Source organism: Callithrix jacchus, chromosome 8, assembly GCF_049354715.1.
Source record: "Callithrix jacchus isolate 240 chromosome 8, calJac240_pri, whole genome shotgun sequence".
NCBI classification, from domain to species: domain Eukaryota; kingdom Metazoa; phylum Chordata; class Mammalia; order Primates; family Cebidae; genus Callithrix; species Callithrix jacchus.
In genome coordinates this window covers 32,497,517-32,524,712 of record NC_133509.1, presented here as the reverse complement: position 1 = coordinate 32,524,712, position 27,196 = coordinate 32,497,517, and the positions used below count along the sequence as shown (strand labels likewise).

Genomic DNA, 27,196 nt, shown 5'->3' with positions numbered 1-27,196 from the left:
CCCAGACCCGTATATTTTGTACAGAGAACCACTGCGCCGGGGCGCTGGCCAAAATAGCGGCATCTGCCAAAACAGCCCCGCAGGCTGAAAGAGCCTCACTGGCGACCCATGGGGCTCCTCCGCCTGGGAATCTCCTGGTCTGTGGGCAATAAAAATCCATTTGGAAATGCGACGTCCACTCACCCTCCATGCTTTCACCGGGAGCTGCAATCCTGAGCTGCTCCTAATCAGCCATCTTGGATCCTGGAATCCTAATTTTTAAAATGTCTCTAGAATCTGAGATGTATTCCTCTTTTCATTTTTGATATTATCTGTGCCTTCTTTTTCTTGGCCAGTCCTGTCAGAAGTGTATAAATTTGATTTAGTCCTCAAAAATCAACTTCTTCATTTGTTGATCATTTCTATTGTAGCTGTTTGTGTAACTTCCCTTATCTATGAAGCTGTGTAACTCTCATTTGTACAGCTGCAGGTATGTCTTGAGTAAGCACAAAGTGCAGCTTCTCTTGTTTATGTAACTGTGGGTCTGTTTTAGGTAAGCCCCCCACCTCCCTGTGCAAGTTCCCATGGAGCCCACCGTGTAAATACCTGAAAAGGGGAAGAAATTTTTTCCTGAGAGCCTGCTAATCACACAAAGAACAAGGGCTCTATGCTGGGCCTTGCTTTCTTATCAGTGCAGCTGCAGTTTGGTTTTTCCCCAGGCTGCTCTATTTATGCCTATAGCTGTGATTTTTCAGGCCATTTCTCTGAGGACTAGCTTCAGTGGTTTGCCTAAGTGATTTTTCCTTTTCTTCTCCCTCACTATTTCAACTTATTTAAAATACAAGCAAGTTGTCTTGTTTCTGGGTCAGCTTTGCAGACCTGCAGTCCTGTTATACCTGACATGGAAGCTACAGCATATGCTATGTGGGAGAGTGAGGAAGCACTTGCCTAGAAAATCAAGACAGTTGTGTCCAGTTCTGTTTTGGCCCCAAGTTAGTCACCCTAAGTAAGACATCTTCTCAAGGTCCTTATTTTCTAATTAAAAACAATAAGTGAACTGGAACTCATTTTTTAAGGTCCTTTCCAGCACTGTGATTCTAAGGTGACTTGCAGGTTCATCTAACAAGATATAACACTCATACTCTGTTTATGTTAAGTCATTTCTGAAATATTTATTATCAGAAACCATCCAACATGAAATATGAATTATTACAATGTTTTCTCCATGTTTCAAGTCAGAAACAGTAATTCAGAACTCAACTAGCAAACTAATTTTTTAAGTCAAAATAAGATGACCAGAATCATAAAACTTAGCACAGTATTAAATCTAGAAAAAATAAAATAGGATGTTAAACCCAAAAGAGCATTTGACAGAAAGAGGGAGGGGACAGAGAAGGAGAGGAGAGAAAGAGAGAGAAAAGGAGGAAGAAGAAGATTGAGAGATGGAGAGTGTGAGATTGAGACTTCTTATAAAATATATTAATGACAATTACTCCTTAACAACTGTGCATTGAGAATATTTGAACATATTTTTATAAGCTGGGGAAGAAATCCAGCCCGAATGTCAAAACACAGAGCCAAAATGATTCTGAATTTCCTAAAGACACATTTTGAGAAACAGAAAACTTCTTTCCCATTTCTGTAACCCCCAGTACCAAAAGGGAGCATTTTACATTATGCACATCTCAGTAATATTTATAGAAAATAAATGCCAAGACATTTATAATTTAATTTAATATTTCCTCTTCAATTTGTTTTTTATAGCAGACATATTAATTTCATTTTGAACATGATATGCCAAATATCCTGAACTTCCAGGAATGAAATCATGTAGCTCCCCAAGGAATTTCTTCATGGCATCAATTGCTATATAACCTGCAAAGCAAACGAACAAACAAACAAAAAAATATATATATATACTTGCAACACTCGCATACTATCTGCTTTTTAGTATCTTTGATTTATTAGAGTTAAGAATTCTAAAGAATGTTTTTAGAAAAGAAGTAAAAAGAATACATAGTACCAGTGAGAAGATTCTGCATGAAACCCATATAATTACCAGGGAACACCTCCTCTTCCCCTCCCCACGACTTTCTGCCACCTTTTAAAAGATACTGGATTAAAACCACTTCGACTATTAAGATTGTGATGTCTAGGTTGGGGCTAGAACATAAATGTAGTTAGACCAAAATAACTGGGAAGTGTATCTAATTTTAGAGGGTAATCACTTAGAGGGTGATCCATCCAACTAACTTCTAACAGTGAAAACAGTTCATCTTCCCTGTTTCAGCAGGCAATGTTTCCTGCACTGTTAACACTGAAATAGGATTCTTTTAACAAAAAAAATTAAGGAAAAATTGATGTTACTGCCCAGTCAACAGAGATAATGGGTGAGAGTAATTTTGATGTCAATTAGTAATCCAAAATAGACATAAGTCATATAAAAATGCTGCCTAGAATGAAGATAGCTAAGGACTCTATGACTAAGCAATATTAACTTGATATCAATTGCTTACTATTTAAATGATTATATTTTATGTGTAACCCAAGTGTTTGGGCTTTTACTAAAATTGAAATCTAAAAGTAAATTTGTGTGAAAAAAATTCTAATAGCGCTCAAGGACAACTAAATTTAGAACACCGTACCATCAAGATCAACAGGATGTCTATGCATATTGTTTAATTGTTTCTAATAAAAAATAATAAATTCACAGTTAATAAATTATGAATCCAAGCATATAAAATTGACTAGCATCTTCAAAGATATTTTAATCATGGTCATTTACTTTAGGAGCTCGTGGAGCACAGTTTTTAAAGTAAAGTAACAGTATTACTATACTCCATATGAATTCATAATCTTTGCCTAATGGCTACATATCTGTGTAAAATAAACTAGTGCAGAAAAATATCACTACTAATGTTTAGTTAATTGCACATATACACTGTGTGAAATCTCTAAAGATGTGTGAGGATAGGAATTTAAAAATTACATTAGTAAAAAATATTCCTGAAAGTATTAGAAGGATAGGACATTTATAGCATCAGAAATGGATTATTGTAGCATTTTTGAATAGTTCAGGGCTTTAGCATGAAATGGATAAAAACCTAATTTAAACTAATTTAAACAAAAAGGGAGTTTTCTGGAAGGACATTGCTATATCATCCGAGCTGTGAGGAAGGTAGACATATTGCTGGGACTCAGAGTTAACTAAAACCAGCTATGATAGCTCTCACCAGTCTCAAATTTTTAGTTTTTGTTTTGTTCTGTTTTTTGAGACAGGGTCTTATTTTGCTGCCCATGCTGGAGTGCAGTGGCATGATCATACCTCACTGCAGACTTGGTCTCAAGTTTTTCCTGTAGGTGTTAGCCTCATTTTTCTTTCTGGAGGCAAGTTGGCTTTCTTTTTATGGTAGAAATATGGCAAATGACAGCTCCTAGGTTTTACATCTTAGAGTTTTGTTCGCCTAAGTGAGAATGACTTGATTTACTATGTTCCATATCTGAAAATCTAGAAGATCTGCAATTAGCCCAGCTCACATCAGGCATTCATTCTGAAAGCAAAGGTTGAGAGTGGGGAGCAAGCTCATGTTTAAAAAATGCTGTTCCTGTGTTACTCGGATAAATTGGGAGGAACAAAGGAGTTTCTAAGAAAGGCAATATTGGTAGGCAATCACACATGCATCTGTGATAGCCAGCCACCCAGTGGCCCCAACTGATCCCCACCTCCTTATATTCAAAGTTTGCTATCATTTTGTACTTGGTTTGATCTGTATAACCAATGGCATATGACAGAAGTGATGCTACGTCATTTCTGAGAGGAGGATGTAAAAAAGACTATGGCTTTTGTCTTGGGCATGCTCCTTCTTATTCTTGGATTTTTTTTACTCTGAGGGAAGCAAGCTACCCATCATGTTGTGGATAGTCCTTATAGAGAGTCCTTACCCATTTGGTAAGGAGTTGAAGCCTTCCGCCAAAATCCAGCAAGGAGTCAACACCTGCCAATAACCACCTGAGTGAGTTTTGAAGTGGATTTTCCAGTCTCAGTTGTGCCTTGGAATGACTGCACTCCAGCTAACAACTTGACAGCACCCTCACAATAGACGAGGAGACAGAAGTACCCAGCTAAGACACCCCTGAATTTCTGACCTTAGAAACTGAAATAATAAATATTCATCAGGCCAGGTGCGATGGCTCATGCCTGGAATCCCAGCACTTTGGGAGGCCAAGGCAAGAGGATTGCTTGAGCCCAGGTGTTCGAGACCAGCCTGGGCAACATAGTGAGACCTCATTTCTATAAAAAATAAATAAATAAATATTCATTGTTTTATGCTGCTAAGTTTCAGAGCACTTTGATTTACATCAATAAATAACTAATACAGCATCTATTATAGATTTCCAAACTTTTTAATTATCAGAACATTTTTATTGGGAAATTGTTACCAGCAAAGTATTTACAATTATTAGTAATTGCTTTCCTACTCTTATTAATCACATATGTAACTGTCAATCAGAACTTCTTATCATGGGTGATGACAAGTGATATTAGTCTGAGAGAATTTAATTCTAGTCAAAAGCTGAAAATAAAACAAAAAATCTTTTGATGTTTTAGAGAATATTTGGCAATGTCTAGGGACATTTTTGGTTGTCACAACTGAGGGAGAGAGTGGTGATGCTATTGGTATCTAGTGGGCAGAGGCCAGAGTAAATATTCTATAATGCACAGGACTGAAACTTACCTACCCTCACCCAAACAAAGAATTATCTGGCCTAAAATGCCAACAGCACCAAAACTGAGAAACCCAGTTCTAGGCTATTGCCCCAAGTTGTATTTTCTATAACTAATGACCACACAATTCATTCTATTTTCAGAGATTTAATAGTCACTGAGTTGAACCCAACCCATTCCGAGGAAGAGATAGTCAAGTTTTAGTCACAAAAATTTGAGGGAATCTGTGGGGATCGCTCCCGTGTGAGGCCCCTGGGAAATGGGCCTTGCCATAGGGTGAGCTTGAGCCCAGACACAGATCCCCGGTTGAGCTGAGGTAAAGCAGGAACCGAGAGAGGGACTATGTTATTCTAAATAATTAACAGACATTACTTTATAGATATGAGGACTTGGGAGGCAATGTGTCCACTTTCGGCTTCTTATGGTTTATTGCTTGATTGTGTTCATTTTGGACCCTTGTTACCTTCATTGTAAAGTATTAACTTAAGTATTTACACTTGGTAACTTACCATAACTTACTGGGTGTAACTGTAACTTACTTCTCATAGCTTACTGGGCATGACTGTAACTTACTTACATTGATCTATTGGGCGTAACCTAATTACTGAAAGTAACCTACTTACAGGGCGTAACCTACTTAATGGGATTAACTTACTTACTGGGCGTAACTTAGTGGGTGTAACTTGCTTACTATAACTTAAGTACTTGATCTGGTGTAAACAACTTTGACTTCAGAAAAGTATATAAGGAAACATATTGCAAAAATAAAATTGCTGCTTGGACATAGCCTAAGCCAGCCCTCCAGACTCTGCTTTTCTATTTTCTTTCAGTTCTGCGCACTCTCTCCCTCAGGTTGAACGAGACATCTATGTTGGCGGTCTCGGGGACTCCTGCAGGTCAGTAGTCCCCTGGCAGACGTGCTGGACCCCAACAAAAATTGATACCGCAGCCTAACTCTTAGTCAATAAATGTTTAATTAACATAAGCTAATTTTTTCCAACAAGAAGTTATTCCTTCCTGTGCAAGCAGATGACCATGACAAAAAAAGAGAAGTACTTGTCATTTCGCATCAAAATTAAAAACAAATAAAGTATCTCTAAAAATGAAGATTTCTTCCAAGAAAAAATTGCTATTAAATATTTAATGCAGAAATACAAAAAGGGAAATATTATTCAATTGAGGAAATTAAAAATTTTTACTTTAGGCCAGGCGCGGTGGCTCATGCCTGTAATCCCAGCACTTTGGGAAGCCGAGGCGGGTGGATCACCTGAGGTCAGGAGTTCCAGACCAGTCTGACCAATATGGTGAAACCCCATCTCTTTTTTTAAAAAAAAAAAAAAATTTACTTTAGATCTACCAGTAAAATTAACAACAGAGTATTACCACAGGTTAAAATTATACTTTAAAAATTCTGACTAATTTTTAAATTGTTTTTATGTTATACTGTTATGTCTTTTTGAAAAATCAGACTGTTTCTTTATCAAGCAATAACCCATAAAGCAGCACTATTACATGTTCAAATGTAGGTATATGTCCTTATCTATGGCTGATTTTAATATTTAATCATTGATCTTTTAAATATATTAATAAATGTTTGCTAAGTCAAAATGAATAGGGGTAGTAATATGACAAGACGTCTAGGAAACTATGGACTAGCTGCAAGAGGTAGTTTTAACATTGCTAAATAAAGAGAATGATAAATATACAGATTATTTTTTAAATAAGCTTTCAACAACCCATACTTAAAAAATTTCTCTTTTAAAAACAATTTAAAAAAAAATCTCTGTATTTAAAATTATTATTGTTTGGAAAACTCTGCCCCTACCGCAAAATCTCTCTCTCTTTCCCTCCCCCACAAAGAGGCTCCCTTATCTCTCACTTTACATACCGGCCCTAGCCCTCCCGCCGCCCAGCTTCCCGCCCAGCAGTTCAAACTGACCAACAGTTGCCCACCACCTCGGCTTTTGGCTTCCCCACCCCCCAGCCCTTCAGCCCCCTATAAAACAACCCTGCCCCTCTGAGCGGCGCGGCCATTTTTCCTTTTCGTCCCGGCTGGCCTGCCCGGAGGCTCTTTCCTCTCAATAAAGCCTGAACTTAAGGAATTTCCTCTAGCCTGCGGTCCGGTTTCTTTCCCAATGAGCCCAGTCTTCCCGCAGAGGGTAGGTCGGACAAATGGTGCCGGAAACCCGGGACGGGAGCTGAGGCCGTTGGCCCGGCCACGGCCCCCCTCCCCGACCTACCCAACACTGGCCCTGCCACCTCCACGTTCCGATTAAGGTAAGCCAAGTTTTTCTTGCTTTGCCTTCCCCCGCTTCCCGTCTCCTCTTCCTACAGCATGGTGCAGTTGCTCCCTCCGGCGTTCCGCACGGACTCCTTGCCTAGTCTCGGCCGAGCCAAGGTAGTCTTCCATTCCCGCTCCAGGAGCCTTCCGAGGGACAGCCGCCAGACGGGGGACGCCCCTCTGACCGCTTCCCTTTCCGTACTTAATTGTACTCCGGGGAATTTGCAACGAACGGGGACGCCTTTTCGTTGCATCTGCCCATCCGCGCCGGAGAGTCTGTAGCTGCGCCTGCCATGGGAAATTCGGAGTCCAAAATACCTCTGAGCACCCCCCTTGGGTGCTTGCTGCGAATTTTACCAAATTGGGATATTCCCAAACCCTCAGAAAGAAAAAGCTTATTTTCCTGTCCCAGGTGGCTTGGCCCCAATACAAACTCAGTAACCAGTCACATTGGCCCCCGACTGGCACTTTTGATTTCAACACCCTCCGAGATCTCGACGATTTTTGTCGCCGCGCGGGTAAGGACAATGAAATTCCTTACGTCCAGGCTTTTTGGGACCTCCGTACCCACCCCAACCTATGTTCTTCCTGCTCCACCTACCAAATCCTCTTATCTCGAACCCCCCATAAATCTTCCTCCACTACCTCTCCCCCACCCTACTCCTCACCGGAGGATCTGCCTGAACATCTGTCCTCTCCTGCCAATCTCAGCAACCACTCGCCATCAACGGCACGCCCTTCCCCCACTCCCTCTGCACCTCCTACCTCAGAGGCCATGCCTCGCTCTCCCTCTACTCCCTCCGAGCCCCCTCCCTCAGAGGCTGCACTTCCTCTTGCCTCTCCGGTGGCGGCCCACACCCGCTCCCACCAGCCAGCTATCCTGGCCCCACTCCGAGAAGTAGCAGGCGCAGAAGGTTTAATCAGGGTCCATGTTCCTTTCTCACTCCAAGACCTGTTCCAAATTGAGAAACGTTTAGGATCCTTCTCAGCCGACCCATCCACCTATATTAAAGAATTCCAATACCTCACTCAAGTATAAGAAGCCCTAGTCCGGTACACTCAACTAGATCCAGCCTCCCAAAACGGGGCCACTGTATTAGCCTCCCATTTTATCTCCCAATCAGCACCCGACATAAGAAAGAAACTAAAGAAAGCAGAAGAGGGGCCAGAGACTCCCATCCAAGACCTGGTAAAAATGGCCTTTAAAGTATTCAATGCCAGGGAAGATGCGGCTGAGGCTGCCCGCCAAACTCGCATGAAGCAGAAGGCTGCCCTCCAGACCCAAGCCCTAGTGGCGGCTCTAAGGCCAGCAGGGAACCAGAAGCCCAAGGCCGAAACCCATGCCCCTCCAGGGGCATGTTTCAAATGTAGAAAGGAAGGACACTGGTCCCGAGCCTGTCCACAACCATGGCCACCAACTAAGCCTTGCCCTATCTGTCGGCTCCCGGGACACTGGAAGTCAGACTGCCCCAGCTTCCCCAGGGTGCCGGTTCCTCAAAACAGACACACTGGCGTTACGCAGCCGGCGGTCACCCTCAGTAGGGAGGAGCCTGCTTGCTAGGAGCCGACCTCCGAGGGAGCTCCGTTCCCCAGTCTACTAGGGCTGCTAGATGACTAGCGGGGCCCTGGCTTTCCGACTCCGGTTACCCTCGCCGAGCCTAGGGTCACAAGACATGGGGGCTACCTACTCCGCACTTCCTTCTTATTCTGGCCATCTCACCCCTTCCCAGGTCTTAGTCATGGGAATCAATGGGACCCCGAGTATCCCCTATCAAACCCCACCACTCATGTGCTCATATAGCTCCACTCCCTTCACCCACTCCTTTTTAGTAATCCCCACCTGCCCAGTTCCCCTTCTGGGGTGAGACATCCTTTCAAAGCTGAAGGCCGTCATAACCTTCCCCACCGCCAGCCCACACAGCCTTTTTCTCCTAGCCCTCAATACTCTGCCTCAGAACTCCAGACCCTCCAGTCTACCCCCGGGGTACGGTTCAAGGATGACTGGGCCTTCAAGCATAACCTCCTCATCCTCCCTGAAAAGCAAAGGTACCAGATAATCCAAGACATCCATAATTCACTCCACATTGGGCCTAAAGCCTTATACCGATTCCTCAACCCACTTTTTCACCCCCACCGCCTCCTCAGTACCATACAGGAAGTCCAGTCCTCATGTACTGTCTGCGCAAAAACTAATTCCCAGGGTTCCTGTCATCCCCGGCGCCAGCTTCATCAGCTACGCAGGTTCCTACCTGGCCAAGACTGGCAAATTGATTTCACCCATATGCCAAAGCACAAACAGTACCGGTATCTGCTAACCATTGTTGACACCTTTTCAGGCTGGATTGAAGCCTCTGAGTCTGCCGGGACAGTAGCCACTCATCTCATTCAAGACATCATCCCACGCTTTGGACTCCCAGCTACCATACAGTCAGACAACGGCCTAGCCTTTATCTCCAAAGTCACTAATGCCGTTTCTACCTCTCTAGGAATTCAGTAGAAGCTACATGCCGCCTACCATCCCCAGTCCTCTGGTAAGGTAGAACGGGCCAATGGCCTAATAAAGGAGCATCTGACCAAGCTCATGCTTGAGCTCCGCCAATCCTGGGTAACCTTACTTCCTATCGCCCTCACCAGAGTAAGAGCAAGCCCCCGGGGCCCATCACAGCTTAGCCCATTTGAGCTGCTGTATGGTTGCCCCTTCCTGCTTTCAACTCCCCCACCGCCAGAGACTACTCCTCTAGACGGCTACCTCCCCTACTTTACTCAGGATTAGGAGGAGGGGCACTAGTCCACTCTCACCTGGCCATAGCCCGACTGACCTCACAACTCCAAGCGGCTATTGATGACTCTACTGAGTCTTTAGCATCACTCCAACGACAGATCACCTCAGTTGCCCAAGTTGCCTTGCAGAACCGAAGAGCCCTGGACCTGCTCACTGCTGAACGAGGAGGGACCTGTATCTTCCTACAGGAAGAGTGCTGTTACTACATCAATGAATCCGGCCTAGTAGAAACCCGAATCGAGAGCCTCCAGAAACTCAAAACTAACCTGCAGAGTCAGAAGTTCTCGGCTGAAGCCACGGCGTGGTGGTCTTCCTCTATGTATACCCTCTTGTCCCCATTGCTTGGGCCCCTAGTAGCTGTTTGCCTAATCTTACTTATTGCTCCTTGCTTTCTACAGTTCCTATAGCGGCGCTTTCAAGAACTGACTCGAGTCACCATCCACCAGATGCTGCTCCAACCCTACCCTGAACGAGTGCAAGGAACAGACCTCTCCCCGAACATCCAGGCTCGTTAAGAAAAGAGACCTCTTCAGAACCCCCATCGACCCTTGTCAGCAGGAAGTAGCTAGAGAGACAACCGACGCCCCTGACCCCCTCTTTTTCTTTTCTTTAAGGAGTCGGGAATGTTTGGAAAACTCTGCCCCTACCGCAAAATCTCTCTCTCTTTCCCTCCCCCACAAAGAGGCTCCCTTATCTCTCACTTTACATACCGGCCCTAGCCCTCCCGCCGCCCAGCTTCCCGCCGCCCAGCTTCCCGCCCAGCAGTTCAAACTGACCAACAGTTGCCCACCACCTCGGCTTTTGGCTTCCCCACCCCCCAGCCCTTCAGCCCCCTATAAAACAACCCTGCCCCTCTGAGCGGCGCGGCCATTTTTCCTTTTCGTCCCGGCTGGCCTGCCCGGAGGCTCTTTCCTCTCAATAAAGCCTGAACTTAAGGAATTTCCTCTAGCCTGCGGTCCGGTTTCTTTCCCAATGAGCCCAGTCTTCCCGCAGAGGGTAGGTCGGACAATTATCAATGACTCCACTGAATACTACTCAGATCAAAGTATCTAAATATCCATCTCAGTCAACACAATTCAAATCCCAATGACCACTTTTCAATTGGCTCCCTTAGTTCTACCCTCTCTATGTCAGCCTTGGTTAGTTGTCTTCTCTTTATGAAGGGCACAATAGAAAACCCAAATATGGATCTTGGACACCTGGATAATCCCTGTATAGGCTTCTGGGCATCTGTGAGCCTTTTACATGTAAAGTTTTTTATATGTAAAGTTTGTGTGTTATGTTTTTGTTTGTTTTTAAAAATATGTATATATCCGATATTGAATGGCATGGCAGTGTGTGTTATGTTTGTATGTGTGGATGTTAAGAAAAGGGTCCTATGTTTGAACAGATTCTTTAAAGAAACTATGGTTGAGGCTGTTCATATAATTTGTCTTCCAAACTGGGACACTTGAGAGTTAAAAACTAATGCCCAAATAACTGCATAAACTGAGACTGTCTCATGTAAATAGGCACATGTGGTCACCCTACCTAGAGACCATTGTTTTAGCACAGAAAATATAAAAGCATATTCCTGGGTCAATTCTGCAGGTAATTTATTCAATATATAAATGGTGTCTCCTGCGTTACCATGCTTAATAGAGAAGGCATTACTCCCTAGGTATTTGAAATACAATAGCTTTATTCAACATAATACTCCTTTGTTTCTTTCTTTCTTTTTTTTTTTTTAAACTACATAAATGCTTTAGAATGCAACAGGAATACTCCCTTGTTTCTTCCCTACCTAAGTTTTCTCTAAATTTTATTTTAAACTACCTGTTACCATGTTGTTCACTGGGTAATTCTGTAGCGGGAAATACATCTGCTTTTCTACAGCTGGAGTTCTTATAAAATGCTTTTCTGTGCTGTAAAATAAAACATACAGAAAGTCACATTTTCATATATATAGTATGTATGTCTATATGTATTACACTTATATTAAAGTATAATTATAAATAAATATAATAAATATTTACATTTATTGTAGTATATTACACACACGTATATATTTGTACTTGTTTTACAAGTGAGAACTTATTCCAGGCAGTATATATAGTGATTGTTAAAAAATACATAGAATGCCTCATGAATTTGCATGTCATCCTTGAGCAGGGGCTGTGCTAACCTCTGAATAGTTCCAATTCTGGTATATGTGCTGTCAAAATGAGCACATGTATAGTAATTTAATGGCTCTTTGATCAGACTTCAGTCTTAATGGGTGAAAATGTTAATCATGAACTTCTTTTGTGCTTTTAAGTAATATAAAGACCCATATAGATATTCTAGTGTTCTTGGGCACTTCACAAAACAAGTATTTGAGTCTATAGAGGCCTGAGTCTTTTTCTCACTATCCCTAAAAGTACAGTAATGCAATACTACATATTTAGACAAAATGCACATATACATATGTAATATTAAATCTGCCGAGAGAAAAGCATAGTAATTTCTATTTTAAATGATCACAACGTTTCTATTACTTAGTGTTTAAATAATTGGACCTCTATTAACTAGTACTTCCATAGTTTACCATAACAAATAAAAATTGATGTCTGGGTCAGGCACGGTGGCTCATACCTGTAATCCCAGCACTTTTGGAGACCGAGGCATGTGGATCACCTAAGGTCAGGAGTTCAAGACCAGCCTGGCCAACATGATGAAACCCCATCTCTTGTAAAATACAAATCAGCTGGGTGTGGTGCCATGCACTTGTAATCCCAGCTAGTCAGGAGGTTGAGGCAAGATAATCACTTGAACCCAGGAGACAAAGGTTACAGTGAGCTGAGATCATGCCCCTGCACTATAGCTTGGGCAACAGAGTGAGACTCCATCTCAAAAACAAAAAAAATTGATGTATAGGAAAACCATCACATAAATAGGATTTTGAAGTGACTTCTGAGGTTTGTTTTTTTTCTTAAGTTGTATAGTATAATCAATTATATTCTAATTTTTAAAAGTAAAAGGTGGCCAGGAGCAGTGGCTCATGCCTGTAATCCCAGCACTTCGGGAGGCTGAGGTGGGTGGATCACTTGAGGTCAAGAGTTTGAGTTCAGCCTGGCCAACATGGTTAAACCCTGTATCTACTAAAAACAAGAAAATTAGCCAGGCATAGTGGCAGGCAGCTACTCAGGAGGCTGAGGCAGGAGAATTGCTTGAACCTTGGAGGTGGAGGTTGCAGTGAGCCAAGATCATGCCACTGCACTCCGGCGTGACAGAGCGAGACTCTGTCTCAAAAAAAAAAAAGCTAAAAGGTTTTCAACTAAAAGATCCTATTTTCATTCATGTCCTTTTGAACAGTCACTATTCAAAAATAACAATGTTGACTACACTTAGACCACATATAATTAATAATACTGTATAAAAATAAAAACAAAAATCTCGATAATTAAAAATTAGTCATCCTTAAATGTATTATTTTCCTAAAACTCTAAAAGTACACTGAGTAATAGCAAAGGCTTTATTTTCAATTTTTAAAAAGCTTCTATTTTATTTAAACTCTTACAAGACAAACTATACTCATTAGGATGAGATGTTACAAATAAAGCAAAATCATGTTCCCAGAAAAGTCAGAGACCACCCATTATTTATCATGGCTCTAAAAATTCTGGCCAAACAAGAAGAGCTAAAGGGAAAAAGAGGTGGGAGTAGGATGAAACGGAAGAGATATTGTGAAAGAAGGAATACTTTCATTATTAACAATTGATATGACTATGCACCTTAAGAGCCAAGATAATCGACTAGAATATCCTTCAAATCTTAAAGAATTCCAAATGGGTAGATATAAGACAAATATCCTCAATTCAGTAACTCAGAGTGGCTGCCTTCGCTGGTAAAGTGTAGGTATCTTCAAGGAAACTGGAACCCATAGTGATCCCTGGCAATCCGATGTTTTTGGCTGTTTCTAAACATTAGGGAATGGAAACTCCGTGGTGGCCCTCAGTAGCCTGGTTTTAGGCTCTCATGGATGCACTGATAGAAAATGTTACCTGTATGCTAATTAAAAAAAAAAACAACCCAGCAACTCCAGTTTCAACATATTGAGGAGATGCTTCTGTTGCTTCCCATTTTGCCCATATGAAGACATCAAAAAAGGACTTAAGGATTCAGAGAAAGAGAAACCTTATGTTAAAGAAAATAAGATTTTTGTAAGAAACAAGTTTTGTGGAACAGCAACAAGTAACTAAGGCCTATTATGTATATTGAAAGATTTGCATTGGTAGAGATGATTTAAAGAGCAAATTGGATAAAATGAGTAAACACAACTCTGAATCTTTAAAAGTATTGAATGAACAGATGTAATCTAAAGAAGTAGAACTCTAGCTAAGGACAGGTGAAAACTCAGCTGGTGATGAGGAATTTCAATCTACCTTTATCAAACTGGGAGGTGGAAGTTAAGCTGTGACCTGAAGGTCCATGGTTTGGAACAAAATTGATGAGGAAAGAATGTAATGATGTCAAAACAGAACTTCTCAAAAGCCAAACAAACCTATCTGTATCAGGAAGACAATCTGAAGAGCAGAGATCTCTGAAGAGTAAGAACTTCAAGTGATAATACACAGAATGCATACTGGCAACTGAAGAGATAAATGTCTAATTAACATCTGGTGACTCAAGTACAGGCTGAACTACTAAGTAAACTAAAAACCCCAACTGCAATCAAGAAAGCCTGTACCTCAGAAGGATGCATTGAAGATCCTCAGAAAGACAGCATAAAACTGAACATGAATAATTTTACTGCAGCATACACAAGACATTCCCTTCTCTCACCAAATGGCAAAGCTCTTTGTTATACTACATCTTCCCCTTTACCAGGAGATAAAAAGCTTTTATCAGAGAAAGCAGTCCTCCAGTCATGGACAGATAATCAGAGAGCTATTCCTAATGAGGGCACAAACTTATTCTCTAGAAGATCATTTTGGGTATTCCCAAGCCCTCCTGACTCATGTAAGACAGCATTTAGGGAAATTAAAATTTTGCCTTTACCAACATGCCACCACTGCATTACTTGGATCAACATAATCCAAATTTCCTTTGTAAGATTTAACTCTTAAGAGATTCATCATTTGATCATAAGGACACTCTCTCAGTGGTTCTCTCAAGAAATTACTTAACAAACTAAACAGATTTTGATTACAATTTTGTAGAGTTCTTCAGTACATGTATTTGAACATACTGTATGATATTATGTAGTTTATTTTCAGTATGAAAGAATGCCCTCTAGCTCCATATTCTAAGAAACAGATATATGCTTTTTTTTTTTTTTGATACATGGCCTCATTCTTTCACCTTGGTTGAAGCACAGTGGCATGACCATAGCTAGCTCACTGCAACCCTCAACTCCTGGGCTTAAGTAATCCTCCTGCTACAGCCTCCCAAGTAGCTAAGACTATAGAAGCACACCACTACACCCAGTTAATTTTTTTTTTATCTTTTGTAGAGACTGGGTCTCTCTGTGTTGCTCAGGTGCTGGTCTTGAACTCTTGGCCGCAAGTTATCCTCCTGCCTCAGCCTTCCAAAGTGCTGGGATTACAGGTGTGAGCCACCATGCCTGGCCTGCTACTATACTAATTAATAAATACCTTGAGCCCAGAAATTCAAGACAGCCTCAGCAACATGGTGAGACCCCATCTTGACCAAAAAAAAAAAAAATGTTTAATTAGGCTGGGTGAGTTGGCACACACCTGTAATCCCAGCACTTTGGGAGGCCTAGGAGGGTGGATTGCTTGAGGCCAGGAGTTTGAGACCAGCCTGGCCAACATGGCAAAAATCTATCTCTATTAAAAATACCAAAAAAAAAAATATTGGCCAGGCATGGTGGTACACACCTGAAGTCCCAACTACTCGGGAGGCTGAGGCATGAGAATTGATTGAATCCAGGAAGTGGAGGTTGCAGAGGTTGCAGTGAACCAAGATCATGCCACTGCACACAACAGAGTGAGATTCCATCTCAAAAAAATTTTTTTTATTTTTAAAAAATTAGCTAGGCATAGTGGCACACATCTGTGGTCCTAGCTACCCAGGAGGCTGAGGTGGGAGGACTGCTTGAGCCCGGGAGTTCCAGGTTGCAGTGAGCTGTGATCATGCTACCACACTGCAACTTGGGTGACACAGCAAGATCTTGTCTCAAACCACAAAAAATTAAGCAAATAAAATAAATAAACGTAAGGTGTTTAAGAAAGAAAAAAATTCCTATCTCTTTACACCATAAATTCCACATCTGAGAATTTACATTGAAGAAAACTATCTCAAAAAGGTAGAGCAAGATTTATTATTAAAAAGATGTTCATGGAGGTGTCATAAAAGTAACCAATTTTAGGCTAGGTGTGGTAGCTCATGCCAGTAATCTTAGTAGCATTTTGGGAGGCTGAGGAGGGAGGATCATTCACTTGAGCCTGAGAGGCTGAGGCTGCAGTGAACGGAGATTGTGCCACTGGACTCCAGCCCTGAGGGTTAGACTGAGCCTTTGTCTCAAAAAAAAAGTAACAACATAACAAAAAAGGTGGCTAAACAAATAAGATGAAAAGCTATATGCAGCCATTACACATCATAATATTTGTAATCCCAGCACTCTGGGAGGTTGAAGCAGGTGGATCACTTGTAATCCCAGCACTTTGGGAAGCTGAAGCAGGAATAGGAATTTGAGACCAGCCTGGGCATCATGGCGAAACCCCATCTCTATTAAAAATACAAAAAATTAGCTGATGTGGTGGCATGCGCCTGTAGTCCCAGCTGCTCAGGAGGCCAAGGCATGAGAATTGCTTGAACCCCAGGGGCAGAGGTTGCAGTGAGCTGAGCTCTCGCCACTGCACTCCAGCCTGGGCAACAGAGTGAGATTCTGTCTCAATTAAAAACAAAAAACAATGGTTATTACTGGGAGATGATTGGGGAGAAATTAGGATTTTATATTCTGTACTGCCTGATTTTTTTTTTAATTGTTTGTATGATGTAAAAAAAAAAAAAAAAAAATCAATGTCCCTAGTAGTATGCTAACAAATGCTTCAGTGGGTAAATTGAGGATATATTTTATCTATATTCACACTGCACCCTCTGGTGGTTCCACAAAGAAAAGGCTCTAAGTAGATACCTACCTAGGGTTTATTGAGATCCCTTGTCCATTTTTGTTGATGTTTTTGAATTGGACATATTTTTCCCAGATTTGTAATACTTCTTTGTATATTAAGGAAATTAATCCTTATAGGAGAAAAACTTGAAAAAATTATATAAATTAAATGATTATTTTTTATTTTGAAGAAAGATTACTATTTGATCTTTTTTATTACAGCAGCTAAATACCAGACTGCAGGGTACCCCAGTCCCATTCTCCCCTCTCCCCATTCTACACCTGGCTTTCTTTCTGTGTCCTGACCAAAAATCACAGAGTGCTTTGACTGTTCTGTGAGCCAGCCCAGTGCAGGGCTTTCCCATTGGGCTTCAACTCAAACCAGACACTGATAAAGGCATCTAGGTTGCTACTCAAAACACTGAAAGAAACTGGCCTCAGCCCTGAGCCAGATTCCTTAAACCCTCATAAAAACTCCAAACCCAGACTCCCTCACGGTGGATATACCTAGGCAGAACACCCCTTTCCTCTTGCTGTCCATTGCAAGGACTGGTACAGTACTCTACAAGTTCCCTTATTAAATGCTTTAGACTGATTGTTCTATTTTTTCTTTAGAATCCCAACTGACCTCAACTTGGGACAGTTTGGGATGCTCCCTTGTGGAGACTTACCTGCCTCCACTTTTAGGTTGACTCCAGCCACAGGTTTGGAGGGATAAAACATAGACTTTCAAATAAACAATGTTCCCCATGAATATTTGAAAACCAACTGAATCGGAAAATATGGAACTAGGACTAGATCATGTATAAGCCTTCAATGAGAAGGCCTCTCATAAATTGGTCCTAACATAATAGCAAGTCCGTTTTTGTCTTTTTAAATTTAATTTCTCATTTTTCTTTGAGACAGTATTGTTCAGGCTAGAATGCAGTGGCATGATCACAGCTCACTGCAGTCTCAACCTCTTGAACTCAAACAATCCTCCTACCTCAGCCTCCAAATAGCTGGGTCTACAGGCATGTGCTACTCTCCCCAGCTAATATTTTAAATTTTTTATAGAGATGGGTGTCCCTGTGTTGCTTAGGCTGGTCTCAAATTCCTGGGCTCAAGCAATCATCCAGCTTCAGCCTCCCTAAGTGCTGGGATTACAAGTATGAGCCACAATGTCCAGTCTAAATTTAATTTCTTAAACCAAAGTAATACATTATAAGTAATTTGGAAAGAAGAGGGTAAATCACTCATCACTTTTCATCCTAATAAAATTACTGTTAATATGTAGTCTATTTCCTTCCCATTAAAAAATATATTTTAAGATTCCTTTGTAGTTCGTAAGTATAACAAATTGGGTTTTCACAGAGATACATATAATTTTACAATAATTTATTAACTGTTATAATAACATAAATCCTTGTTTCCTTTCTGCAGAGATAGTATAGCATACTATACTATCTCATGGTATAGTATTTAAATGAATGAGCTCTTAGTTCAAATCTTGCTTCTCCCCTACTTAACAAAAGTTCATATGACTTGGGAAATTACTTATCTTTCTCTAATCATAGAGGTTTTTTGTATAATGGGAATGATTATAATGCTATTAATCTCATAAGAAAACTGAAAATTAAATAAGCACACAATCAGTGCTCATAGATGTCGCATAGATGTCTACATTTAATTGAATATCAATGAAGTTTATGAATTCATTACCTTTTGGATAATTCTTTTTTGTGTTCTGTTGCTAGTTCACGGCTTTCCCTAAGGGCCTTTATTTCATTTGCTGTTACTTCATCATGCTGTGGATAAAATAAGTCGAATTTTAAAAAAATTATCATACCAATGATCCAATCAGTAATTTTTTAAAAAAGGAAAAATAAACTGTCAATATATATATCAAAAGCCATAAAAATATTTACATATTTAGGTCCACTTGATCTAGCTTTGTGGAGAAAATTTACGAAATCTTGTCCACACACATATATAATTATGCTATATATATTTTAGAGATACATAAAGAAGACCAGAATTTAAAATATACCAGCTGTGGTTGTGTCAGATAAGTAAAACGCTGATTTTATTCTCCTTTCAATTATTAAAATTTTCTCTACTGTGGTTATAGTACTTTTTAGTCACAAAAATAAGGAAACAAAAAAACTTGCTACTAATTAAAACATTCTTAAAATCCTTGACTTAAGGATTCCTGGGCTTCTTGTGAGCTACAAATCAAAAAGATAAAGTAAGCTGAATAAATAATATTTCTCCTTCAAAAGGATAGTGAAGTATTTAGCTGTAAAGATATAAAAGAACTAAATGTATGTTAAGCTTTTTCTAAATATTTTGTGAAAGCAACTTAGATACTGGTACATGTCACATCTTCTATTTATTTTATATATCATTAAAAAGTTTCTATATTTAAATAAAAACTTAAAGTCACTCCAAACGAGAATAATGCTCCCCAGGTTTACCCTTAGCCTTATTGCCATTCAATAATATATATAATATAAGCTTCCACTTACATATGCTATGGTTACATTATTATAATTGGCTAATATTTATATCAACCAATATTTTGAAAGAATCAACAAACTCTTTTATCATGTAATAATATAACTTCAAGCGTCAACGTCAATACAAGCATGTTCTAGTAATTTTTTAGTAGAAAAATCATTGGATTGGGTTACAGCTGAGAAAATTTGGCTCTACTTTGCTAACATCTGGCTATATGAACTAAAACGGGTCTTTATATTCTCTGTACCTTAGTTTTCTCATGTATAAAGCTAAATGATGAAATTAGTGACCTTTAAACTCTAAAGTTCTGGTATAGTCAATAGTTACCATCATATAACCATCGCATTACTGCTCACATTCCTGGAAACACTGTGAAAGTCAAGGATTAGATATTTCAGTCCTTAGTACAGCATACTATTAACTCCTAGACAAAAAACTGAAAAAAACTAGTATTTTTAGATGATGCTTCAGGAAGAAAAAACAAATTAATGAAAGAAATACAAAATATATGTTAATAGCCTGACTTTGGACATACTGTAAAGATATTCTACATGATGTTGGCTGTGGGTTTAAAGTTTTAAAAAAATTTTTTTAATAGAATAAAAGATTTTCCCACTAACTCTTTATTGTGAAAAATTTCAAACTTACCAAAAAGTTAAGGAATAATACAATAAATACCATGTACCTTTCACCCAGATTCACAAAGTGTTAACATTTCCGACACCTTGAGTGCCTCTTCTCTCTTTTTGTTTTTGTGGAACCACTTGAAAACATTTGTAGATATGACATTTCCACTCTTTTTTTTGAAGAGATGAGGTTTCACCATGTTGGCCAGGCTGGTCTTGAACCCCTGACCTCAAGTGATCTGCCCACCTTGGCCTCCCAAAGTGCTAGGATTACAGGCATGAGCCACCGCACCTGGCTGGCATTTCCACTCTTTAACACCTGGCATGTGTTTTCTAAAAATGTACATTCTTTTATCTTTACAACACTACTATCACAGTTAAGAAAATAAAATGTAATACAGTATCACCTATTATACAGTTCATTGTTAAATTTTCCCAGTTGCTCTCAAACTGCCTTTTATACCTATTTTTGTTTTAAAAAAATACAGAATCCAATCATAGTTTATACATCATATTTGGTTGTTATGTCTCTTAATCTAGAACGGTTCTATTACCTTTTTTGTGTTTTATGACATTGATGTTAATGTCCAGGTCAGTTAATTGTCTTGTGGTATGGTCCACATTCTGGATTTGCCTGATTCTTAACTCATAATTAAATTCAGGTTAAATGTATTGAACAAGAATACTACAGAGATAATATTGTGCATTTATTAGATCACATCAGACTGAACACAATGAAAGATTGCTCCAATATTGGTGATGCTAAGTTTGCTAAGTTCAAGTAGTACCTGCCAGATCTCTCCATTGTAAAGGTACATTGTTTATCTTTGTAACTAATAATCAGTCTGTGGGTGATCATTTGAGATCATCGGTTTAGAATTCATTAATGACCCTCATCTAAATCAATTATTATAATGAAAGTTTTAAAAATGGAGATTTCCTATTTTATCTTTCTTTCTATATTTACTAGCTGCTATTTTGTAAAGGAAATTTTTCTTTATCCCATCCTTTTCTTCCTTATTTTCTTCCTTCTTTCCCTTCTTTCTGTCCTTCCTTCTTTCCTTATGTCTGCTTTCAAATACACACACACACACACACACACACACACACACACACACACACACACACAGAATGCTTCATGAATTTGCATGTCATCCTGGCACAGGGGCCCTGCTAATCTTCTCTGTATTCTTCCAATTTTAGTATATGTGCTCCGAAGCAAGCACATGGATTCTTTTTACCTAACATATTACAATTCTTTATTGTCATTATTCGTTTTAATGCTCAAATGTTCCCAAATTTGGCTATTACATAAAGATTTTGAAGTAAGTCAAAAGTATAAATAAATCTGAAGCAGGGCGGCAAAAGCTACAAAACAGCTATTTTAACAGTATTGTACACTTTGTTTTTTGTGGGGAGTAGGGGAGGGAATCAGGCAGCCCCCTGAACCAGACAGACTCTTAATACACATTTATTGAGGGATGTTATTCAAAACATTGAACTAATGGCACATCACAGGAATTAACCAATCAGAATCTACACTGGCAGTAAAGAAATGGTGAATACTATGTACCTATTACTCTCTTAATATTACTAACAGAAGCAAATTTTCAGGTTTCTTATGGGAATTATATTTATGCAAAAATATTTCAATTTTACTAATGTCCTACTATAAAACAATGTCGAACCAAACAATAGTCAATAACAGCATGCCCTTTATATTTCTTAATCTGGGCCGGGTGCAGTGGTTCATGCCTGTAATCCCAGCACTTTGGGAGGTAGAGGCGGTAGATCACTTGATGCCAGAAGTTTGAGACCAGCCTTGCCAACATGGTAAAACCCGGTCTCTACTAAAAATACAAAAATTAGCTGGGCACACGCCTCTAATCCCAGCTAGTCTGGAGCCTGCGGCAGGAGAATCGCTTGAATCCGGAAGACACAAGTTGCAGTGAGCCAAGATCATGCCTCTACGAATAAATTTCTTTCTTTTTTTTTTTGAGATGGAGTTTCGCTGTTGTTACCCAGACTGGAGGGCAATGGCACGATCTCAGCTCACCGCAATCTCCACCTTCTGGGTTCAAGCAATTCTCCTGCCTCAGCCTCCCGAGTAGCTGGGACTACAGGCGCACACCACCATGCACAGCTAATTTTTGTATTTTTAGTAGAGACGGGGTTTCACCTTGTTGACCAGGATGGTCTCGATCTCTTGATCTCGTGATCCACTCACCTCGGCCTCCCAAAGTGCTGGGATTATAGGCGTGAGCCACCACGCCCCGCCATGAATAAATTTCTTAATCTAACTCATTGGTGCTAACATGTCACAAGTAAACATTTTAAAGATAACTTTGCTTTCAGAAAATTTTGAAAGTGTAGATTCTAATCAATTACCTTAATTTACTCTTACCTTTTCTATCAGAAAATGTTGGTCTTGTTCCCAAATAAAACTACCAATTTTTCTTCTTATTTCTGTGGTGAGAAAAACAAATCCAATACTGTTTTTTAAATTACAGAATCTTCTGAATTTTGCTTAAACTCTGAAATTTCTAGGCCGGTGTTATTCTATTTGCAACAAAATCACCTAACACACTTATTAAAATGCAAATTCTAATTGAATCAGATAATTGAGGAGGAGCTCTGGAATTTGCTTTTCTAACAAACTCCCCAGATGATTCTAATACACTTTGCTAATCATTGTAGACTTTTTCTGCTAGAATATATCTATATTTGTATCTATATATACATTAGATGTGTGATATACATATCACTGAGGTATATTCATCCACCCTTCTTTTATATATATATCTATATTCATATCTATATATACATTAGATATATATCTATATCTGTATCATTACATATACATCTGCACATATTTATCTCTATATAATCATATATATCTACTTAATGCATTAGATATATATTAGACATATATCTAATTCACATCTAATGTCTATATAGATATAGATACAGATATGTAGATATAGCTATAGATATAAAAGAAGGGTGGATGAACAATATCTCTAGTAAACATGATAGCACAGAAATTCTACAATGGTCAGCATGTCAAAGGAATATGTCATCATCCTAACTCAGCGATCTCAAAAGTTTTCACAGTAGCCAAAAACGGTAACATTACTCTAGACTTTTTGCTGTCCAACACAGCAGCCACTACATGTAGGAACTGAGCCCTGGAAATGTGTGGTTAATCCAAATTGAGATATGCTGTAAGTATAAAATAAATGCAGGATTTTGAAGACTTAGTATCAAAAAAAGAATGTAGAGTATCTCAATTTTTATAGTTTATATATTGAAACAATATTTTAGATATATTAGGTTAAATAAAATATATTCCAAAAATTAATTCTACTCATTCAATTAAATTTTATTTTTGAGATGGAGTCTCACTTTGTAACCAGGCTGCAGTGCAGTGGCACAACCTAGGCTCCCTGCAATCTCTGCCTCCTGAGTTCAAGCAATTCTCCTGCCTCAGCCATCAGAGTAGCTGGGATTACAGGCATGAGACATTGCACCTGGCCAATTAATTAATTTTTTTAGAGAAGGGGGTCTCACTATGTTGCCCAGACTAGAATGCAGTGGCTATTCACAGGGGTGACCATGTTGCACTGCAGCCTCAAACTCCCAGGCTAAAGGGATCCTCCCACCTCAGCCTCTAGAGTAGATGGGATTACAGGTGCATGCCACTTCACCCAGCTATTTTTTATTCTTATTAATGCGGCTACTAGAAAATTTAAAATTCATATATGGCAAACATTTACATCTCGCATTTCTACTAGACAATACTGCTCTAGGCAGATTTTTAAAAATGTATACTTTGAATTTTTTAAAGAAGCATGTTTTCATTTAAAACAGATTTTTGAAAATTTAAATACATCTTAATATAAGATGCTAAACTCAAAGACAGAATAGGACTGATAATTTAAAATTATATAATAGGAGTAATAAATTAAATCACAGCCATTCTACAATATAAGCTCCTTGAAGCTGGGTCACTAATTGGCACATGTAGTTTTTTTAAATCAATTCCCCATCCAGTCATTAATTGATTTGTGTAACCACTTAGAACAATTTAGTGTTATTGGTTATCAGTAGGTTTCACCAGGAAGGAACCAAATCTCTGGGGTCTCTAATGGTTCCTTTTTAGAAATCATTTTTAAATTGTTTGTTTTCTTTTCTTTTTAATACTCTCTTCATTGGGAATCTGTACTCAGGTTCAGTCTGGCTTTCTGGAGATAAACACATATCTATTGGGTAGACAGCTATATATCAAGAATTGGGTAATAATACAAAACCTACCAACGGAGTATTTAAAGTTAGCCCAGGCCAAGTGTGGTGGCTCATGCCTATATTCCTAGCACTTTGGGAGGCCAAGGTGGGTGGATCACTTGAGGTCAGGAATTCAAGACCAGACTGGCCAACATGGTGAAACCCCATCTCTACTAAAAATATAAAAATTAACTGGGTGTGGTGGTGGGCGCCTGCAGTCCCAGCTACTCAGGAGGCTGAGGCAGGATAATCACTTGAACCCAGGAGGCAGAGGGTGCAGTGGGCTGAGATCACATCACTGCATTCCAGCCTGGATAACAGAGCAAGACTCCATCTCAAAAAAATAATAAAGTTAGCCCAGAAAAAATAGCAGGATTTGGATAGATGGACAGGATAAGGAAAGGGTGTTCCAAGCAGGGAAAACTAAAAGAACCAATCTCAGAAGCAGTTTATTTACTTCCCCATCCTATTTCCTAGGGCCACTGAAAAAATTAATGTGAAAGCGATTTCAAATGTATTTTTTAAAAATGCAAATACATGGGTTTATTATCATAACCAATCTTTAAAGATCAGAAGAAAAACTTAGAAAAATAATGAAGAGATTCAAAACTAGCAAAGAACACATTTATTAAATGCTCACCACATCAGACACCTTAATACATTATCTTTTTAAAAAAATATTTGAAATTATTAAAATAGAGACAGGGTCTCACCATGTTGCCCTGTTACCCAGGCTAGTCTTGAACTCCTGGGCTCATGTGATCCACCTGTCTCGGCTTCCCAAAGTGCTGTGATTACAGGCACGCCCCACTGCGCCCAGCCCATTATCTCATTTTATCCTCAAAACAACTTCAGAGAAGTAACTTTCTAAAAGATGGCAAAACTAGTAAGCATTGGATCCTAGCTTGTGAAAGCAAGTTCTGCATCTGTCTTATTCTCCACTGAATCCCCAGCACCTACCCAGGTTGAAACCTGGCACACCGGAAGAGCTCAATGAGTTTATGAATAAACAATACATAATGTCAAGATATACACCCAAGGCAATCTGATCCAAAGTCTGTACTTTTTCCACTTACGTTAAATAGATACAAAACTCAAAAATAATGTGACTGCAAACAAAATAAAGTTGAATTTGGCTGTTTAACAGAGATTAGCCAGATTTGGCTGTCTGACAGGGATTGGCTGAATGACCTTTGCTAACCTTTTTGCAGGCATGCAGGAGGAAGAATGAAATGACCCAAAGCCACCGAGTTTTTTATTTCAGCATTAGCTACTGCAGAGAGATAGTAGGCATGAAAAACTGTAGCATTGTCTTCTATGTAATCAAGGCTCTGATATATTCTAGGAGAAACAAAGGAAATATTTTAGGTTATGAAACAAACAAGACTGTATTCAATCTTTCAAAAGAATGAGTAAGTAACTGGAAGTAGGGAGATGATTACATTGAAGGATACATGTAGCCTGTCCTTTTTCAGTAAGGAAGGAAAAACATATGGCATAAGATATTACTTTCTGAGGGCCTGTATCTGGCACATCTTGGCTTTAGAGGGTTGGTTAATGACCATATGATGATTTAAACAGTAATGTTTACTTGGCATCAACAATGCATTGAGCCAGCAGCTTTATCCATGGTCATTGCTATAAAAAGGGATCAATTAGTCCTGAGGTGAGGAGTGGGCATGCAGTCAGAGGAACCTTCACAGATAGAAAGCAACATCTTTCCTATAGGTGGAGATAAGAAGGGCATTACAAGGAAAAAGAAAGGCATGCATGAAGGCACAATAATGGCAGTTCAGGTTGACTGGGCTATGGAAGGCATGAGAAAAACTGAGAAATAAACAAGGTAGGTACAGCCAAGATCTAAATCTGTAGTAAGTCGGAGGAAAGTGGGGGAAGGAGAGTGGTAGGGCCCTGATCTGATGTCTGTTTGTAAACGAAATCTGAGAGCCATATAAAGGGGGATCTCAGGGAACAGATTCGAGGCACAGTAACGGCTTAGGAATTTACTGTGATAGTCCCTGCCAAAAGGAATTAAGGTTAATGGCAGTGAGGTTGAAGAAGAATTGGTATTTGGCCGCTGACTGATTAATGGCATAGGGTTGTTATTCAGCGTTTTGGAGAACACAGGCCATGGCGCAGGTATAAAGGGAAATGAGAAAATTTGGTTTAGACACTGAGTATGAGGGGCCCTCAGGTGTGGAAGAGGCAGCTGGAAACACACACCTGGAATTCAGGAAGAGGCCTGAGGACCAGGCAGAAGCGCATGACACTGCGGCAGAAAGGAAAGGAGGTTTGTCTACTTTTTTCCCTCCCATCTAGGACTGAAAACTGGCCCGTTTCCAGCCTCATCCTATCGTCAATATTATCCATTTAATTTTATTTTCATTTTATTATTTTATTTCTATTTATTGATTGGTTGATTGCGACAGAATCTTGCTCTGTCGCCCAGGCTGGAGTGCAATGGTACAATCTAGACTCACTGTAACCTCCACCTCCCAGGTTTAAACAATTCTCCTGCCTCAGCCTTCCGAGTAGCTGGGATTACAGCCACGCGCCACCGCGCCCAGCCTCATCTTTATTTACTGGCAGAATGCAACTTCCATCCCCAATTCCAGGCTCATCCTAACATAAGAGGCAAAGCCAGGTAGCCCTCAGTACCTCAGCGTGTCCGGGTGTGAGGCATCACTGCTGAACAAGAAGTCGGCGGCTCGCGGGTCACTGATCGTCCCCCCTTCAGCCACTGTGGAGGTAACAGCACAGGGTGAACCTATCAAGCACCCCGGACCCAAAGCATCAGAGAAAGGAGGGTGCACCCCTCACCACCTAACCCGCGGCTTCCATTCAGCTTCCTACCCCAGAATTGCCTCAGATCCCGGCTGACGCTACCACAGAACCAACCGCGCTGCCCTTGAAACATGGCGTC

General features: G+C 39.9%; 1 protein-coding gene, 2 non-coding genes and 1 pseudogene across 4 annotated transcripts; 1 reads left to right on the top strand and 3 right to left on the bottom strand.

The window, feature by feature from the left end:
- Positions 1 to 1,125: 1,125 nt before the first annotated feature.
- Positions 1,126 to 27,196, bottom strand: TERB2 (telomere repeat binding bouquet formation protein 2). 2 transcript variants are annotated; one of them, XR_013520920.1, is made up of 8 exons: positions 27,127 to 27,196; positions 26,932 to 27,013; positions 25,475 to 25,614; positions 22,394 to 22,455; positions 18,566 to 18,651; positions 16,893 to 17,010; positions 11,584 to 11,672; positions 1,674 to 1,854 (listed from the first exon to the last, which is right to left on the bottom strand). XR_013520920.1 is itself a non-coding variant. In XM_002753412.6 (7 exons), exons 1-7 carry the CDS (start codon positions 27,188 to 27,190, stop codon positions 1,712 to 1,714), a joined length of 666 nt encoding a protein of 221 aa, XP_002753458.3. In that variant the 5' UTR covers positions 27,191 to 27,196; the 3' UTR covers positions 1,126 to 1,711. The 2 variants fall into 2 exon arrangements, 1 of the variants encoding a protein (XP_002753458.3); XM_002753412.6 differs by lacking the exon at positions 16,893 to 17,010 and having other exon boundaries at positions 1,126 to 1,854.
- Positions 11,875 to 11,978, bottom strand: LOC118145283 (U6 spliceosomal RNA). Its single transcript, XR_004730409.1, has one exon. It is a non-coding gene; the product is annotated as a U6 spliceosomal RNA (small nuclear RNA).
- Positions 13,850 to 14,848, top strand: LOC103795604 (5-azacytidine-induced protein 2 pseudogene; annotated as a pseudogene).
- LOC118145255 (U6 spliceosomal RNA) lies at positions 21,110 to 21,215 on the bottom strand. The gene has a single exon (XR_004730383.1). It is a non-coding gene; the product is annotated as a U6 spliceosomal RNA (small nuclear RNA).